Source organism: Stenella coeruleoalba, assembly GCF_951394435.1.
Source record: "Stenella coeruleoalba genome assembly, chromosome: 13".
Taxonomy (NCBI): Eukaryota; Metazoa; Chordata; class Mammalia; order Artiodactyla; family Delphinidae; genus Stenella; species Stenella coeruleoalba.
In genome coordinates, this window is record NC_137159.1 from 33,666,330 (window position 1) to 33,684,583 (window position 18,254).

Sequence of the window (18,254 nt, forward strand, 5' to 3'; positions counted from 1 at the left end):
TAAATGACATAGAATATCTCAGTCTAGCCGCAGAGTCCATGCTCTCACCTCACACTCTGCTCTCTTTTCTATTATTTAACGTGGTAGGAGCTATGTCTAATTATTTGTGTGGCTCAGAAATTTCTTGAGAGAGACTGACTCAGATAAGTGAGTCTATTACCCCAGAACTTCAAATGCTACTTCCTAACTTATTTAGAAGACAGTTCACCAGCAAACTGATTCCAAAATTGGGAAGTCAAAGAGTCTTCCAGCCCGTAAAATAGTCACAAAGCCCTTACACTGATTCCATGTGCTTTACCCCTTGTACTCTCCTTCCTAATGCTTATTTTTGACATATAAGAGATGAGAAGGAAAGGGAGAGAAAATTTGGAAAGTATAAACCTATTTGTACTACTTCACGGCATAATCAAAAATTTCATGATGATGGCCCTGAATAGTTAACAAAAGCTTAATTGAGGTTCATTACCTTTATTTAGAAGGAAGGGGGACTGATGATGTATGTTGAAAGGTCTTTCCTCAAAAATGTTCAGATTTTTAGACTTTGTTGGCTCTATAAGCTAAGCTTCTATAATGAGAGATCCTATTTGTGGGACACCACGTTCCCAGCAGTGCCAGCTAACTAAGTAAAAAACCCATCATTATGGAAAGAACACTGGGTGAGTTGGAGACACTCTCCCACTAGCTTGCTGATAAATAATCTGGGCAGGTCAGTTATCCTCTCTGTGTCTCAAATTGCTTATATGCTTCCCTCAAAGAGTTACTGTAAGGATTAAATGAAATAATGTATATGAAAGTGCCTAGTACAGAGTGTGTTCTCAATAAACATTTGTTAAAGAAAAAAGGAGCATTGCATTCCAGTGTCAAACGTAAATGATTTTTGAATGATGCCTTCGATATTGTTTGTGCAATAATACATATGTAGAAATATGGATAAAGGAACAGAAGTGATTGTCTTGGGATTCTTCAATAATTATATTACCTTCCCTTTGATTTATCCAACTTTTTTTTTTTTTATCTTTCACCTACTTTGAAGAATATAACTGTTCAAAGCCAGAATGCTTCTTTTTGATAAAACCCAGATGCGTAGGGCAAGATGCACTTCCTGAAGAGATTCATTCAGGGACCAAAGGGTCCAGGAACTCTCTTCTCTTGTAATTCCACCACATGTCCAGTTTGGTTTCACTTGACAAGTAGGGACGGAGAGCAGACCTTTCTTCATGTGTATACGTGTGACAAGAGAATGACAGGGGAAGGATAAAGCAGGTCATCAGCCTCTTGCAAGCACAACCCCAGGCCCTAATCGTGACAATCAATGTAAATGACGGTATTTTGTTGTCTGAAACAATTTATAACATGATGGGGGTGGAGGCAGAAGGTAGGGAGGTTTTAGGCTATCAAAAGACCTCTTTTTCTGATTTGTTTTGTTTTGTTTTTTAATATACAAACGCATATGTCTCCTCCCTCTTTGGGCCCCTTCCGAATCCTCCCGGTTAGTTTTCCACTGCAGCACCATGTTCCTTATCGGGACCTCCTGTCGTGAGATAAGTCAGGCAAGCAGTTATCATCAGTCCTGGCCAGGGAGGGTGGTTTCAGTAAAGGGTTCCTTAACAGGATGACTCTGTTGGGCAGGGCTGATACCCTCAGCATCCCCCTCATAGATCACGGCACATGTCCTTTACACTAGGCCTACCCAATCATTTTTATAATGTGCCTGGGCTTTGTTGACCTTCAGACCTTGGCAAGATCCTGTCCTAGTCTACTCTTTAGTGGTATCCATCTGGGCCCTTGTTCAGCCATCCCTACCCCCACAGGGTAAGGACTCCTTAGAACAAGTGGACCTGCCTGCAAGAAGTCACCCTTCCTTGTAGCCCTGCACTTTTCTAAATTTAATGTGCTTATGCAACACCTGAGGGTGTTGTTAAAATGCAGATTCTAATTCAGTAGTCCTGGAGTGGGTCTGAGAGTTGGCATTTCTAATAATTCCCTGGTGCCACGAGTAGCAAGGGTCTACATCATGCTCCAGGCACCAGGCTCCCAGAATTCCCTGAGCAAATGACACCACACCTGTACGCCCTCTTCCCTGGGTATCCCCTCCTGAAGACAAACTGTGTTGCCAGTGTGACACTCCAAGGCCTGAGAGATCCATGGGGGAACTTAGGGTGCAGGTCTGTGAACACAACTTAGACGTGAGGCCCTTGAAGTGCAGAACAGAGCCCAAGGTGCGAAAAGAAGGGGGAGTCACAGGATTGACGCTGGGATTGGGATCATAGGCCATGAGCCACTCTATACACATTACCATATTCTAACACAGAATTCTAGTAGTCCAAGAAATCTAAATTCAATACTGGCCTTCCAGGTTGTTAATTAATGTAAAAAAGAACACGTTTTACTTTAATAGTTTGTTACCTTGATTATATATATTTTTAAACATAAAGATACAGTATGTGGGCCACTATTTGTATTCTTGCTGCAGACCCCCAAATTGTTAGCAGTGTTCCTGTCAGTGGGCACCCGCATTTGTAAACCCTCTTTTACCTCTCACCTAGATCATTCTGAGCATAAACTTCCAATGAAAATATGATCAAGGGCAGTTACTACTTTTTACTTGGACCGTTCTTTTGCAGCTGCCTACATTTCTTTCCAATGTTATTTGACTCTTTTTCACTAGCCACACTTGTCTCTTTCATATGCAACCTGGGGTATTTTTTTTGCGGGCCTCTCACCGCCGTGGCCTCTCCCGCTGCGGAGCACAGGCTCTGGACGCGCAGGCTCAGCGGCCATGGCTCACGGGCCCAGCCGCTCCGCGGCATGTGGGATCTTCCCGGACCGGGGCACGAACCCGCGTGCCCTGCATCGGCAGGTGGACTCTCAACCACTGTGCCACCAGGGGAGCCCGACCTGGGGTATTTTTAAGACTTTTAATATGTGTACTGGCCTATGTGCAATACTGAACACTCTGGGATATGGAGCAGTCACAGTTTCTTTTGGTTAACAATGTTGGCAAACGTGACTCCAAAGCTGTAGGACAATGAAACCCACCCAGTTCAAAAGAGAAGGCTGGGGCAGTGGTTGAGGGTCCGCCTGCCGATGCAGGGGACACGGGTTCTTGCCCCCAACCGGGAGGATCCCACATGCCGCGGAGCGGCTGGGCCCGTGAGCCATGGCCGCTGAGCCTGCGCGTCCGGAGCCTGCGCTCCGCAACGAGAGAGGCCACAGCAGTGAGAGGCCCGCGTACCGCAAAAAAAAAAAAAAAAAAAAAAAAGAGAAGGCTGGCTTGCAATGTTCCTTGGCTGTTTCTTTTCTTTTTTTTTTTAACTCATTCTCTCATTCTATACAGTAGCATAGTTTTACAAGTCCTGGGTTAGAGGTCAAATCTTAGCCCCGCCACTTGCAAGCTGTTTGAGTCTAACTTTTCCAAGCCTCAGTTTTTTTCAGCTCTAAGATGGAGATAATAATGTTTACCTCTTAGGGTTGTTAAGAGGATCAAAGGAGATAAAACACATAAAAGTATTTAGAATTATAATCTTTATCTGCCTGACACAGAATAATCACTCAAATAATGTTTTCTATTATTTGATTCATTCAGTTTTTTTTAACAGCTTTATGAGGTAAAATTAATGCACAAAAAATTACGTGTATTTAATGTATATATTTTGATGAGTTTGGACATATGCCTACACCTATGATACCACCACCACAATCAAGGTGATAGCACGTTACTCAGGTTTTATCTCTTCGTTGAAGCTGTATAAATATTTTCTTGTCCCACTATTTTTCTCTTCTTTGAAGTACTTCATTTTTGACAATCTTTATCTTACTATTTAACTTTCGCTTCTATTCCATTGTGTATTATTAGTTTAATGTGGTTTTTCTAATCACATAACATACTTTAGGTTAACGGCAGTCTCTTTCATTTATTTTGTATCCTCCACAGCTCAGTGTACAATACTGAACACAAGAAAGACCCATAAATCTCTCTTGGGTGTTTGATTAATTAATTGTAAAGAAGTATTTGAGAACAAATAGGGCTGATTTGACTTGAAGTTCAAGCAAAATGGAAAGAGGAAGTGGCTCAAATAAGAAAGGGGTTGGAATCACCAGAAAGCAAGGGTTGGAGAAGGGAAATCACTCAGTTTGCTGACCACTGAATGTCTTTTGGCAGAATTTCGTGGAAAGGCGGACATGCTTCTTCAGCTGTGTGAGGGGGGCAGGGTTACTTGAATTCACAGTAAGTGAGAGCCTCCTACATCTGGGATAGGCTTCTCTCTTTGCTTGGTGTCTGCCCTCTCCCCCCACCCCCGCCTCCCCCACTCCCTCCCTTGTAATCCCTACCACCTCAGTAAACTCTCCGCACAGGACAATACTGAGACTGCATCCTGAGAGCAGTAATTGAAACATGGGTCATTAAGAAAAAAATAGATTCAGAGTGTGGGATTTGGGGAAACCAGTTGTTCGTGTACTTGTGTACTGCATTCTCACTCAGGCTATTCTGCTGACGAAAAGGAAAGTAAAATCTCAAGTCAGTCCTTACCTTCACGGTCAACCTCATCTCTCCTCTCATTTGCTTAAGGCATCGAGCAGGACTGACTTCAGCTGGAAATAGCATCAAAGATGATTCTAGACCACAACATAGGACTCAAACAACTGGAGGATTTAGCCAAATCCTAATATGTTTACCCCCTTCTGACAGAGAGAAATGTTTATGTCTGAGGCTGTGGTATGATGTGGACTTCAAGAGTTCTGACACTTTAACACACCAGGCAAGGTTAGAAACCCATTCGTCCCTTCTTCATTTGCTGGTGAAGATATCTGGGTTTTCACTTCACACCAGTAAATGCAGGAAGAGGTGCCGTTTTAACATTTTGTCTTCATCTGCGCCTTCCATGTAAACAGAAGTTGTCTCTCTGGCCGTCTAGTGGCTGTATGTAAAGCCCCCGTTTACTTAATCCGAATGTCCGTTTCTTTTCTGCATGGTCTGCAAACTAAATGCAGTGAAAAAGGGTGTCAGAATTAGAACTGTGTGAGCCTGAGAAAGACATTTGGGTCACTGAGTCACTAACAGCACCCTCTGTTTACATGTTTCCGCCGTTTCTGTCTACAACCGTAGCTGTGTTACAGCTCAGAACACTAATCTCTTTTTATTTGTATTTTACTTTATTTTATTTTGTATTAAAGGCGCTTTTAAGCCATGTCTTCCAAATGTGTCTGAGGTTTCATAACTGTCTTAATAGTGTATACACATTATAGTGACGGCAGTGAATTTCCTCAATCTGGATTTTGTTAGCAGTGACTACAAGAATGGTTTGTAGGACAATTAAAATGTGTTAATCTGTGTATGAAAACTTGATCCAGTTAAAAATTGGTTTCCCGTCCCCTTATATTTTGCCAAAGTTTCCTACGTCATGGAGCTGGGGTTTTCTTGAGAGGGGCATAAAGGGGGTTGTGAGGAGGAGAGGGCTGGAGAGAGCTTGGAAATTAGTTAGGCTAGATTTTAGGCCTCTGGGCTGATGTCCTCTTAACATGGCCCACGTTCTGCTGCGGCAGAAAATGATGCACTGAAGGGTTGGCAATGGGGCTTGAGCAAGCTCACTTTTCACGCTCAACAAAGCCTAACGTCATTTCCCTATACAATCTGAGTTATGTGTGTGCTTTTAATAAACCGATCTTCACAAAAAATAAATAGATTTGTTCTGCTTAAACTGGCATCCAGAGGGCTTGGGGGAAAAAAATGTCTTTAACACCTCCTGGGGATTGGAAGGGAACTTCACACGCCAGCTTCACGTGGGGAACGTGGGATAACAATTTGACAGGAAAGGGGTGGATCCCTTCTAAGGCCCTGGAAGGAGACTTGACCCTGAGCAGAGTGGCTTGAGTCTCAAGGCCTGAGCTTCCCGCCCAGCAGGGGGTAGCCAAGCTCCGGCAACTGGGAAGGAATTCCACTCACAGGACCCTTCCGTCAGCTAGCAGCGCAACCCCGGGACTCTAGAAGCTGGCGCTACTTGCCCGGGCTTCGGTTATTTACTCCAAAAGGGGCCGCTCACCCGGGGCCTTCGCCCCAGAGCTCGGACCCCAGCGACAGGCTCTGGCAAACAGGATCCCAGTAAAGGGGTGAGAGGGTGCCTTGAGCTGCCTGAGGCTTGGGATGAAAGTTGGTGGATGGGGAGGCAGGTTTGACTTTTCCTTCTGACTCTTTCTCCTTCTCTCCCAGAGGGCAGAAGCCCAGAGCTCCCTGAGGAAGGATGGAGAGAGACCAAGCAGTCGGGTCAGAGTGTGTGTGTGTGTGTGTGTGTGTGTGTGTGTTAATACATGGGTTGGGGGTGGGGTATGTGTGTGGTATGTGTGTATGTGAGTGTGTGTATGTGTGTGTGTATGCGAGTGTGTGAATACATGGGTTGGGGTATGTGTGTAGTGTGTGAGTGTGAGTGTGTGTGAATACATGGGTTGGGGGTGGGGTGTGTGTATGTGAGTGTGTGAATACATATGTTGGGTGTGTCTGTGTGTGTGTGTATGTGGTGTGGAGGGAGCCTATGGACAGAATCCCCGTAACCTCCCCTGAGAAAACCTGAGGTCCGGCAGGTGAGGCCAGGGACGGCTGGTGAAGACGCGTGGCCTGGGTGGAGGAGAGTCAGTGATAAACTGCTGGGCAGCTGGGGAGAGAGACTCGCCAAGCTGAACTTGCCCGTAGGGAGGAGGAGGGAGGCGGGAGGGTGACAAGGTCACTACAGAAAAAATATTTTGAAGGAAGCCCGTGTTCCTCACTGTCTGCGTTAGAAGGAGCTGCAGCCTGCAGTACTGCTGGCTCCAGGCGAGAACATTCCAGCCCCGGGTCTCCCCAGCCTGCTTCACCTTGTTGCTTCCTGCTCAGGCCATTTTCAGTTGATGCTGCTTTTCTTTGTTCTGTTTTCTCCCAGTGCAATGAACCCTTACATTATGGGCTTCTGTTGTAGTTCTAACCTCTAATACACAACCATTACATCCTAGCTCGTCTTCTAAATTACTCTAAAATCCAATTATAAACGCCCCTCTCCTTCAAGAGCACACAACTTGCCACATTACTGAAATGCTGGGCTGCTCTTTTGTTTTCCTAAATTAATAATAACCACCATTTTCCGTCTGCTCTTAGCATGGGAGTCTTTTATATCACCACACAGCTTTCCAAAATGCATATTATGATTCTTTTTGCATCTTTGCTGGGTTACAAAAGAGCTAAGGATGATTTTCCAAATATTCATAAAAGATCTGTCAGTTGGTTTTTAGTACCGAAGCATTTGAAACTCTGCAATCCTTAAAAGAGAAAGCATTTTCAAATTTATCAGTTAAAATTGCACTATTGCTCTGTTTTGTGACAGTGAAATGCAAGTCCACCACTTTAAAGGTTTTAAGAGGTTAGAATGGATTTTGTTTGTTAACATTTTTATGGATTGAAAACCCTTAGTCCTACTAAGGTTTCAAAAGCACAAGTGATTTTTTCAATCCAACACACATTGTGAGTTTCTAGAATCTACGGGAGGGAAGTGACTATCTTAAAGACAGATTCAACTTCTGTTTATTATAGAATGTTTCAGTAAAAGTGAGCATGCCAAGAACATTTTCAGGAAAACTTTACCTAGAGTATCCTCAATTACTTTTTCTCATGGAGGGGCAATTGTGATTTCTAATAGAAAATTGTTCTTAAGGAAAATATGGTAAATTCAAATCTGATATTACAAGAAGAAATCTGACTTATTTTAGTGTTTATAGTCACAGGCATGTAATTGAACTGTAATTGCTTTTTTTTTTACTTGCAAATTCTTACTTTTAGTCTTGGGAAGAAAGTACATTTGACATACCTAAGCCATCTGATTATATAACAACAAAATATGCTTGATGTGCAATTATTAAAAATATGTGTGTGGCTAGTCAACCACTATACTTTTCACTTCACAAGCTTGAGCAACGTTCAGTGGAGGTTTTCAATGTAAAGTCTGTACTTGTGAATCCTTTCTTATGCTCAGTCTTCAGCTGCTTAGGATAAAATATTATAAAGTCTTGGGGAGATTAGAAAAGTTCTAAAATGCATGTTAAATTTCAATCGAACATTTAAATAATAACATCTCTAGTTAGATAGTTGGTATATTTGTTGTGCCCTGAAGTTAAATCTTTATCCCCTTAAATATTAAATACATGAAACGCTGCTCACTCTTCTTTAATATATTGACTCTAGTTAGGCGTTTTCAGAGGCCAAGGTGAAAGCCAAGGGAGAATTCAACAGGGTGCAACTGATGGGTCACCACTTGGAATTTATAGGCTAAGTGAGATGAACCAGAAGGACATGCTAATCATTAAATAACATCATCAAATACAGAATATAGGAACCTGATTGCTGTCATGAGCAAAACGCAGGGAAAATGGAGATCAGGGAAAAGAAAATCATAAACTTATGTAAAAAACACCCAACATTATAGTTTTTTAGTCATATTAATTATATATTATGTATACAATAATTATACATATGCAAATATTTATTATATATTGTATGTTTTTTAATTGTCTTGAATAGATGCTATAATCTTAATTTAATTATGATGGAAGCATCATACTGTCACTTAACATTTTAACAGTACTAGTAAAGTTTCTTTCCTTCCTTCCTTCTTTCCTTCCTTCCTTCCTGTTTTTCTATCTTTTAGAATTTTCCAGTAAAAATAAAACATAGACAAGTTTATTTTTCCCTTATACTTCTAAATTCTGAATATTATCTTCTAGTTTCAGTGTAGCCTAAACACCACCTACTCGTTTTGTTGGACAGAATCTAGTACAACTTACAATTTCTTTAACGTTTATATTTTAAGCATTGACATTATCTATTTTTTGCTTAGAAATATATGTACTGAAGCATTCTAATATGTTCTTTAAGTCTCTCTGAACTTTTCTTGCATTCCTAATTTTTAATCAGTTTTAAACCATCTGGACAAAGCAGATTCAATTCAAACAATTCAAGTATCTGGGTAGCCCTTGTAAAAATGATTTTTTAAATATCAAGAGTGCATTTCCTAGCATGTATGACTACTGAGTAGCAAATTTAAAAAGAAACATTTAAATTTATAATTTTATTATTTTGCATGCATCGTAGGTTTTCATTTTTTTTATTTTAAATTAAGATTGGGGGACTTGTTGTCAGGTTAATACATGGACTATACAGTCTCTAAGCTCTTTAAAATAATCTGTTATTTATACTTTAAACAAATCAAAAGTGACTGTAATTTGTGACATTTAAAAAATAGTATCTAGAAGAGAAACCATATTTTCCTAATTTATAAGCCACCTCTAGCAGGTCTTTGAGGTTTTGTGTCGATTTGGAGATAGACCAGGCCTTGGGCTGCAGGAGCACCATTTGGGGTGATGTAGCAGTAAATTACTCTGCAGGACCCCAGGGGCCCAGAAGGGTTAATGCAGCTTCCAGCAAAACGGAACACCTGGCCAGTAACTCAGGCAGGAGGACGGCCTGATTGAATCTGTCACAAGCATGTCTCAATTGTGATTTTTTAAAGAGCGCGATGCAACAGTGCAGCCGAACTTTTCCCCTCTTCCTTCCCATCCTCTGTTTCTAGGCGACTGAGCATTGGTGTCCCTCCCTGCAGTGTTGCAGCACTGGGAGATTATGATGGTCTTAAAAGTGAAAGCCTATAATTTAAAGTAATAATTCCACCTTTAAAATGGAGATTGAAATACTGTAATATAAAATACATAAGGCGTCAAGATGGAGCAAATGTCTTCTCCTGTTAGATTTCTCTGTTTACAAGGCGGACAGTAATATGAAGTGTATTTTCCATGAGATTGTGTAGCTTCTCCCTGCAAAACTGAGCAAGTATTTTCCGCTAGACCCAAATTTCTTTCAATGCCTACTAAATGAAATTCCCTGGCCCTAAAGTAAGATCAAATACAATAAAATTGAAAAGCCCAGAAAAGGAGCCTCCAATTTTCTAAGATGTGAAATATTTCTTAGAAAACAGTATCTTGAAAAGTTGGATGTAAATGAACATACAAATTTTATTTCCCTATGCCAGTAGTTTACCAAAATATATAAAATGCTAAGTGTAGAAAGGATGCCCATTGACTTCGGAAACAAAGGAACTCAAGACATTCAGCAAACCCAAAATATCTTCTCCCCTGCCTTTTATAATCGTGTTTATGTCTTTATTTCTATAATGCTTCAAAGCTTTTTCAGGGTGCTGTATACTGATTTGAAAACACCAGTTTTGAATACAAAATAACACTGAAATGAAAAATTTTCTGTGAATCAGTTTTTCAGCCACATGAGAAAAAAATACTATATAGAAAATGACTCTGCTTTCATAGGGAAGGAAATGTCATGGGCCTCTGAATTGGGGGGGGAAAAAAATCTTTGCAGTGGTACCTATTTGAAATTACACTCAGAATAAGCATCTTTTCTTTTTTCCCTTGAAATAAAGTTCAAGGTAACATTTAAATGAATAATTATTTACCATTTTGTTACATGCTGGCATGTATGGCAGGAATCATCTATTAGTACAAATGCTTTTTCTGCTTAGAATGGCTCATTAGTTCGTAGGCTGCACTGGTTTTAAGATTCAAATTCAAAATCTCCTCTGATTTTGCTGTTCCATTTCTGGCAGCTGGCCAGCGGCAAATATGCATAATATTTCACTGTTAGACCTTGCAAACATTATATCCTGCTGTGCTAAAGAAAACATTGTGTTTCTTACCACATGAAAATAATCCATCACTTTTCAATCAGCACACACACAAAAAGCTCTACCTGTTTTTTCCATCAGACTCAAGAAAAATTAATGGCCCCAATGTGAAAGGTGGACCCTCCATACATGATCCATTAAAGTACAAACTAATCAAAATATATCTAGCATCTGATTTGCTAAGCAAGATGGAACAAAAGAGGTGTGATGAAAAAATAGATCCTTCTAAAAGACCCATACAAACTTGTTCTATCAGTACTAACCTTATTTATTTTAAATGTGGGAAGACAGAAATATAAGATCATGAAGTGGATCTGTTGAATTCAATCAATTCAAATAGATACTCTGTATTTATCTGGAAAAAATGGCTATAGACACCTACTGTGGAATGGAGGAAATTTTATAATAAAAAAGTGTTTTGAAAACTAAAGAATGACAAATTATAAGTACTCCCCAAGTTGGTAACTAGACAACATAATATATTAAAGTTTTCTTTGAGAGTAAAACTATCAGGACTCATGCCTTTAAAAATAATTTCGTGCCTTTAGCAATGCTGATGTTATAGCTAGTTTTGAGTGAGGCACGAGAACTTTTCTTTCTAAGGCCATATGACTTTTGCTACAATATTCTAATCAGCAAGAGAGCAGCCATCTCAAAGGAGTGTTAATTAAAAAACAGTCCATTTTAAAACTTTTTAACAGTTCCACTGGAATTTCTTGGATTTCTTTGCTACCACTGGGTTTTTGTTAGATTTTTTTCCAATCTTTCTCTCTTTCGTTGTCACTGTCTTTTGGTATGACCTTGTCTTATAGTTTAATGTATTAATAAAAGCATATTAAGAAAAATGCAATGTAATGCTAATACTAAGAAGGCATGCATACTGGTAAATACTTTTACACATAAAGTATTTTTTTTTTTTTGGTATTCTTCTTATAACTTTGCGTTTAAAATACCACTGATGGGGAGGGAGGAAGAAATTTTCCTCTACCCTTCTAGGTTCTTCTGGCTGGTCCAAGAATTAAGTTGACATGAGACCAGTTAACAGGAGAAAATCAAACAAAAGTTTAATAACATGTATATATAGAAGATACACAGGAAAACTGAGGAACTTGCCAAAATGTCTGAAGCCCTCACCTTAAATGCCATCTTCAGCTCAAGACAAAAGAGGATGTTGGGGATAGTTGTTTGGGACTTCAAAGGAGAGGAAGGCAATTCACATGGAGACAGAAAAGCAAATGTTTGGTAAACAAATGTTTGCTTGGCTATACAGAGACAGTGGGACACAGAGTGGACTCTGCTCTCTAGACTCTGTCGATTTTCCTCCACCACACTTAGCCCATATTCTCTGAAGATATCTCTGGTGATAGCTCAATTCTGGGAACCGGCTCTTTATCAAATTCTATAGGCAGCTAAGGGAAAAGTAAAAAGAAAAAAAAGACTTCCTGAGTCTTCCATTTCTTGAAAGTGATCAGCCTAAATTAATCCACATGCCAAAGAGATATATTTTGGGGTGACAAATTTTGCCAACATATAATCCTGCCTTCTGCAATCCAGAAGCTGAGTTGGTAGATTGCTTTATGCCTCATTGAGTCTGTCTCTTACTCCTGACAAAAGGTAGTTCAGTTAACTCTTTTCAGGAGGCAGTGATGCAGGTGGGATCACAAAGTTAGGCTTATAAGGTACAAGCAATCAGGTATTTGATAAGAGGTATTTCTATGGAGGCAAAGGAAAACAAAGGTTAATGGTTGGAGTAAACTAGAAACCCAGTGTCTGAGTCCTGAGCTCCCAGTCAAGAATGTTTCTGGGTGTCAGGTTCAAAGCATCTTCAGATGGACTGAGGGCAAGTAGTGACAATCTGATGAATTTTCCTGGTCTGTAGTTTGAATATCTCTGATGATGTCATCAAGTGATCAGGTAAACTTTCTGCTTGGCTCACACAGCAACAGGCATGAGGATTCTGTAAACATGGGCTATTGTAGTGATGTCTCGAGTTTATAACAAGTTGTTCACCTTCCATTTGGAGGACTTCAGGAAAAGAGCAGCTTTAGTTCCATATGATCCAAGTCAAAAGTGGGAGAAAAACTGGAAATGTTAGTTTGGAGAGTTGTAGCCAAATATTTGAAGAAACCCATAAGAATTCAGGATCCAGTCCAGTTCACAGGTAGAAAAAAAAACTTCAAAGACAATTAACAGAACTAGAATCTAATATCCACAACTGTGTATAACAGTTTCTATTGAAACATAATTTTTCTCTCAAAAATCATCCTCATTTTGATAAAAAATAGCCAAAATAAGGCTAACTTGTTCACAAAATAAGTCTAGTTTCCATAAAGTTAGCTTGATTATTTACATAAGTCCAGCAAGAATAGAGGTTGACAATATAGGCTCTTTTAAGTCTGCTTTGCTAGAACTTTTCATAAGGAATCTCCAGGTTGAATTTTTAAATGCTTCTTGAGACCAAGAAGCCAAGCCAGAAAAGTACCATCAGACTTGCTTATAATATCTATAGATTTGGGTGAACAGCCCCAAAATATCCTGAGGTTCCTGAACCTGCCAGGAAGTGGCCTTCCTTACTCACCTGGTAAGGCTGCTGGAAACCCTGTAAGCAAGGCACCAGTCTGTTTTTCCAAGGGGCTTCATGGCTCCATAAAGTCAGTCTTAGATCCTTACAGCTACCTGGTCGTATCTGATTTGATACACCTTCTCAAATATGATATTCTAATCAAAGCCTTGGTAATATAACTGATATTTCCAATTGTGTCCTGTTACAAGGAGAACAGACTCTTAGTGAACTACTGTAAAACTATATTGCCATGAAAATAAGAATACTCTCTAAGGGTTTCCAAATTCTGGAGTGATTAGGTAGGGAGAAAATGGTAAATTGTTCAATACTGATACAAAGATATAATTTAAGAAATTGCTATAAATCATAATTAGCTTAAGATACAAGCTTTCCTTATGCCTGGGAAGAAAAGATTAAAGAGCCAGTAATATTTCAGACAAAAAATCATAAGAATTATAATTATATTCATCAGTTCATTCATTTCGATGTAATTAATTCCTGTTGATCTTTTGTTAGCAGCTTTATGAAGCCATCAGGTTTTCCATTAGAGTTCTGTAATTTCTTATTCAGTGGTATGATCTGAAAGTTAGCAGAAACCTGTATCTGTCAAAAAGTCCTGTCTATGAATGTTTTTGAAGATGAAGCATTTTTGTAAAAATTCTGATTCATTATAGTGAAATTGACAAAGAAATTTCATTATTTCTGTGACACATAAAATTTTAAGGTAACCTGAATTATGACTAGTAACATTTTACCAGGAAACATCAGATTTTTAGGAATTTTATATAAATTTTAGAACACATATTAATAACATTCATCCATGCAATATAATCTAAGGCTTATCACCACTTATTTCACAATGCTTCCCATATAAATTAACATACCAAATAAGCCTAATTAGTTTAATATATCTCTTTGAGATGTTTTATGGGCCTCCTGAAAAATCTCAGTTAGCAAGAAGGACTTCATTTAGAATTTCATTTGGGGAAGTCTGTCAGATATCAAATGGTATAAAAAATTCTTGATCAGGATGAGGCCTTCAAGATGACAGAGGAGTAAGACGTGGAGATCACCTTCCTCCGCACAAATACATCAAAACTACATCTACAAGTGGAACAACTCCTACAGAACACCTACTGAATGCTGGCAGAAGACCTCAGAATTCCCAAATGGTCTTGGTGCTCTGGCCAGGTGTCAGGCCTGAGCCTCTGAGGTGGGAGAGCCAAGTTCAGCACATTGGTCCACCAGAGACCTCCCGGCCCCATGTAAAATCAAATGGCAAAAGCTTACCAGAGATCTCCGTGTTAACGCTAAGACCTAGCTCTACTCAATGACCAGCAAGATAGAGTGCTGAACACCCTATGCCAAACAACTAGCAAGACAGGAACACAACCCCACCCATTAGCAGAGAGGCTGCCTAAAATCATAATAAGTTTACAGACACCCCAAAACACACCACCAGACGTGGTCCTGCCCACCAGAAAGACAAGATCCAGCCTCATCCACTAGAACACAGGCACCAGTCCCCTCCACCAGGAAGCCTACACAACCCACTGAACCAACTTATCCACTGGGAGCAGACACCAAAAACAACAGGAACTACGAACCTGCAGCCTGAGAAAAGGAGACCCCAAACACAGTAAGTTAAGCAAAATGAGAAGACAGAGAAATACACAGCAGATGAAGGAGCAAGGTAAAACCCCACCAGACCAAACAAATGAAGAGGAAATAGGCAGTCTACCTAAAAAAGAATTCAGAGCTAGGAGAGTAAAGATGATCCAAAATCTTGGAAATAGACTGGAGAAAATACAAGAAATGTTTAACAAGGACCTAGAAGAACTAAAGAGAAACAAACCATGATGAATGACACAATAAATGAAATTAAAACTTCTCTAGAAAGAACCAATGGTGGAATAACTGAGGCAGAAGAATGGATAGGTGGCCTGGAAGATAAAATAGTGCAAATAACTACCACAGAGCAGAATAAAGAAAAAATAATGAAAAGAATTAAGGACAATCTCAGAGACTTCAGGGACAACATTAAATGCACCAACATTTGAATTATAGGGGTCCCAGAAGAAGGAGAGAAAAAGAAAGGGACTGAGAAAATATTTGAAGAGTTTACAGTTGAAAACTTCCCTAATATGGGTAAGAAAATCATCAATCAAGTCCAGGAAGAGCACAGAGTCCATACAGGATAAATCCGAGGAGAAACACACCAAGACACATATTAATAAAACGACCAAAAATTAAACACAAAGAAAAAATATTAAAAGCAACAAGGGAAAAGCAACAAATAATATACAAGGGAATCCCCATAAGGTTAACAGACGATCTTTCAGCAGAAACTCTGAAAGCCAGAAGTGGGTAGCAGGACATATTTAAAGTGATGAAAGGGAAAAACCTACAACCAAGATTACTCTACCCAGCAAGCATCTCATTCAGATTCGAAGGAGAAATTAAAACCTTTAAAGACAAGCAAAAGCTAAGAGAATTCAGCACTACCAACCAACCTTACAACAAATGCTAAAGGAACTTTTCTAGGCAGGAAACACAGAGAAGGAAAAGACCTACAATAACAAACCCAAAACAATTAATAAAATGGTAATAGGAACATATAAATCGATAACTACCTGACATGTAGATGGATTAAATGCTCCAACTAAAAGAAATAGACTGCCTGAATGGATACAAAAAGAAGACCCGTATATATGCTGTCTACAAGAGACCCACTTCAGACCTAGGGACACACACAGACTGAAAGTGAGGGGATGGAAAAAGATATTCCATGCAAATGGAAATCAAAAGAAGTTGGAGTAGCAATTCTCATATCAGACAAAATAGCCTTTAAAACAAAGACTATTACAAGAGACAAAGAAGGACACTACATAATGATCAAGGGATCAATACAAGAAGAAGATATAACAATTGTAAATATTTATGCACCCAACAGAGGAGCACCTCAATAAATAAGGCAAATACTAGCAGCCATAAAAGGGGAAATTGACAGTAACACAGTCATAGTAGGGGACTTTAACACCCCACTTTCACCAATGGACAGATCATCCAAAATGAAGGTAAATAAGGAAACATTAACTTTAAATGATACATTAAACAAGATAGACTTAATTGATATTTATAGGACATTACATCCAAAACCAACAGAATACACTTTCTTCTCAAGTGCTCATGGAACATTCTCCAGGATACATCATATCTTGGGTAACAAATCAAGCTTTGGTAAATTTAAGAAAATTGAAATCGTATCAAGTACCTTTTCTGACCACAATGCTATGAGACTAGATATCAATTACAGGAAAAGAATCTGTAAAAAATGCAAATACCTGGAGGCTAAACAATACACTATTAAATAACCAAGAGATCACTGAAGACATCAAAGAGGAAATCAAAAAATACCTAGAAACAAATGACAATGAAAACACGATGATCCAAAACCTATGGGATGCAGCAGAAGCATTTCTAAGAGGGAAGTTTATAGCAATACAGACCTACCTCAAGAAACAAGAAACATCTCAAATAAACAACCTAACCTTACACCTAAAGCAATTAGAGACAGAAGAACAAAAAACCCCCAAAGTTAGCAGAAGGAAAGAAATCATAAAGATCAGATCAGAAATAAATGAAAAGAAATGAAGGAAATGATAGCAAAGATCAATAAAACTAAAAGCTGGTTCTTTGAGAGTTTAACAAAATTAATAAACCATTAGCCAGACTCATCAAGAAAAAAGGGAGAAGACTCAAGTCAATAGAATTAGAAATGAAAAAGGAGAAGTAACGACTGACACTGCAGAAATACAAAGGATCATGAGAGATTACTACAAGCAACTATGCCAATAAAATGGACAACCTAGAACAAATGAACAAATTGTTAGAAAAGCACAACCTTCCGAGACTGAACCAGGAAAATATAGAAAACATAAACAGACCAATCACAACCACTGAAATTGAAACTGTGAGTAAAAATCTTCCAACAAACAAAAGCCCAGGACTAGATGGCTTCACAGCCGAATTTTATCAAACATTTAGAGAAGAGCCAACACCTATCCTTCTCAAACTCTTCCAAAATATAGCAGAGGGAGGAAAACTCCCAAACTCATTCTGTGAGGCCACCATCACCCTGATACCACAACCAGACAAAGATGTCACAAAGAAAGAAAACTAGAGGCCAATATCACTGATAAACATAGAAGCAAAAATTCCTCAACAAAATACTAGCAAACAGAATCCAACAGCACGATAAAAGGATCATACACCATGATAAGTGGGGTTTATCCCAGGAATGCAAGGATTCTTCAATATATGCAAAGCGATCAATGTCTTAAACCATAGTAACAAATTGAAGGAGAAAAACCATATGATCATCTCAATAGATGCAGAAAAAGCTTTTGACAAAATTCAACAGCCACTATGATAAAAACCCTCCAGAAAGTAAGCATAGAGGGAACTTGCTTCAACATAATAAAGGCCATATATGACAAACCCACAGCCAACATCATTCTCAATGGTGAAAAACTGAAACCATTTCCACTAAGATCAGGAACAAGACGAGGTTGCCCACTCTCACCACTATTATTCAACATAGTTTTGGAAGTTTTAGCCACAGCAGAGAAGAAAAAGAAATAAAAGGAATCCAATTGGAAAAGAAGAACTAAAACTGTCACTGTTTGCAGATGACATGATACTATACATAGAGAATCTTAAAGATGCTTCCAGAAAACACTAGATGTAATCAATGAATTTGGTAAAGTAGAAAGATACAAAATTAATGCACAGAAATCACTTGCATTCCTATACAATAATGATGAAAAATCTGAAAGAGAAATTAAGGAAACACTCCCATTTACCACTGCAACAAAAAGAATAAAATACCTAGGAATAAACCTACCTAAGGAGACAAAACACCTGTATGCAGAAAACTATAAGACACTGCTGAAAGAAATTAAAGATGATACAAACAGATC

The 18,254-nt window shown here is 39.0% G+C and overlaps 1 protein-coding gene across 1 annotated transcript in view; it reads right to left on the reverse strand.

Annotated features, from left to right (window-relative positions):
• Window positions 1–3,314: 3,314 nt before the first annotated feature.
• Window positions 3,315–18,254, reverse strand: part of LOC307196112 (uncharacterized protein) — a 380,928-nt gene continuing 365,988 nt past the window's right edge. Inside the window, exon 5 of the mRNA XM_079940846.1 lies at window positions 3,315–4,982. Coding sequence (XP_079796972.1) covers window positions 4,869–4,982 — 114 coding nt within the window. The 3' untranslated portion in view covers window positions 3,315–4,868. The remainder of the gene's footprint in view (window positions 4,983–18,254) is intronic.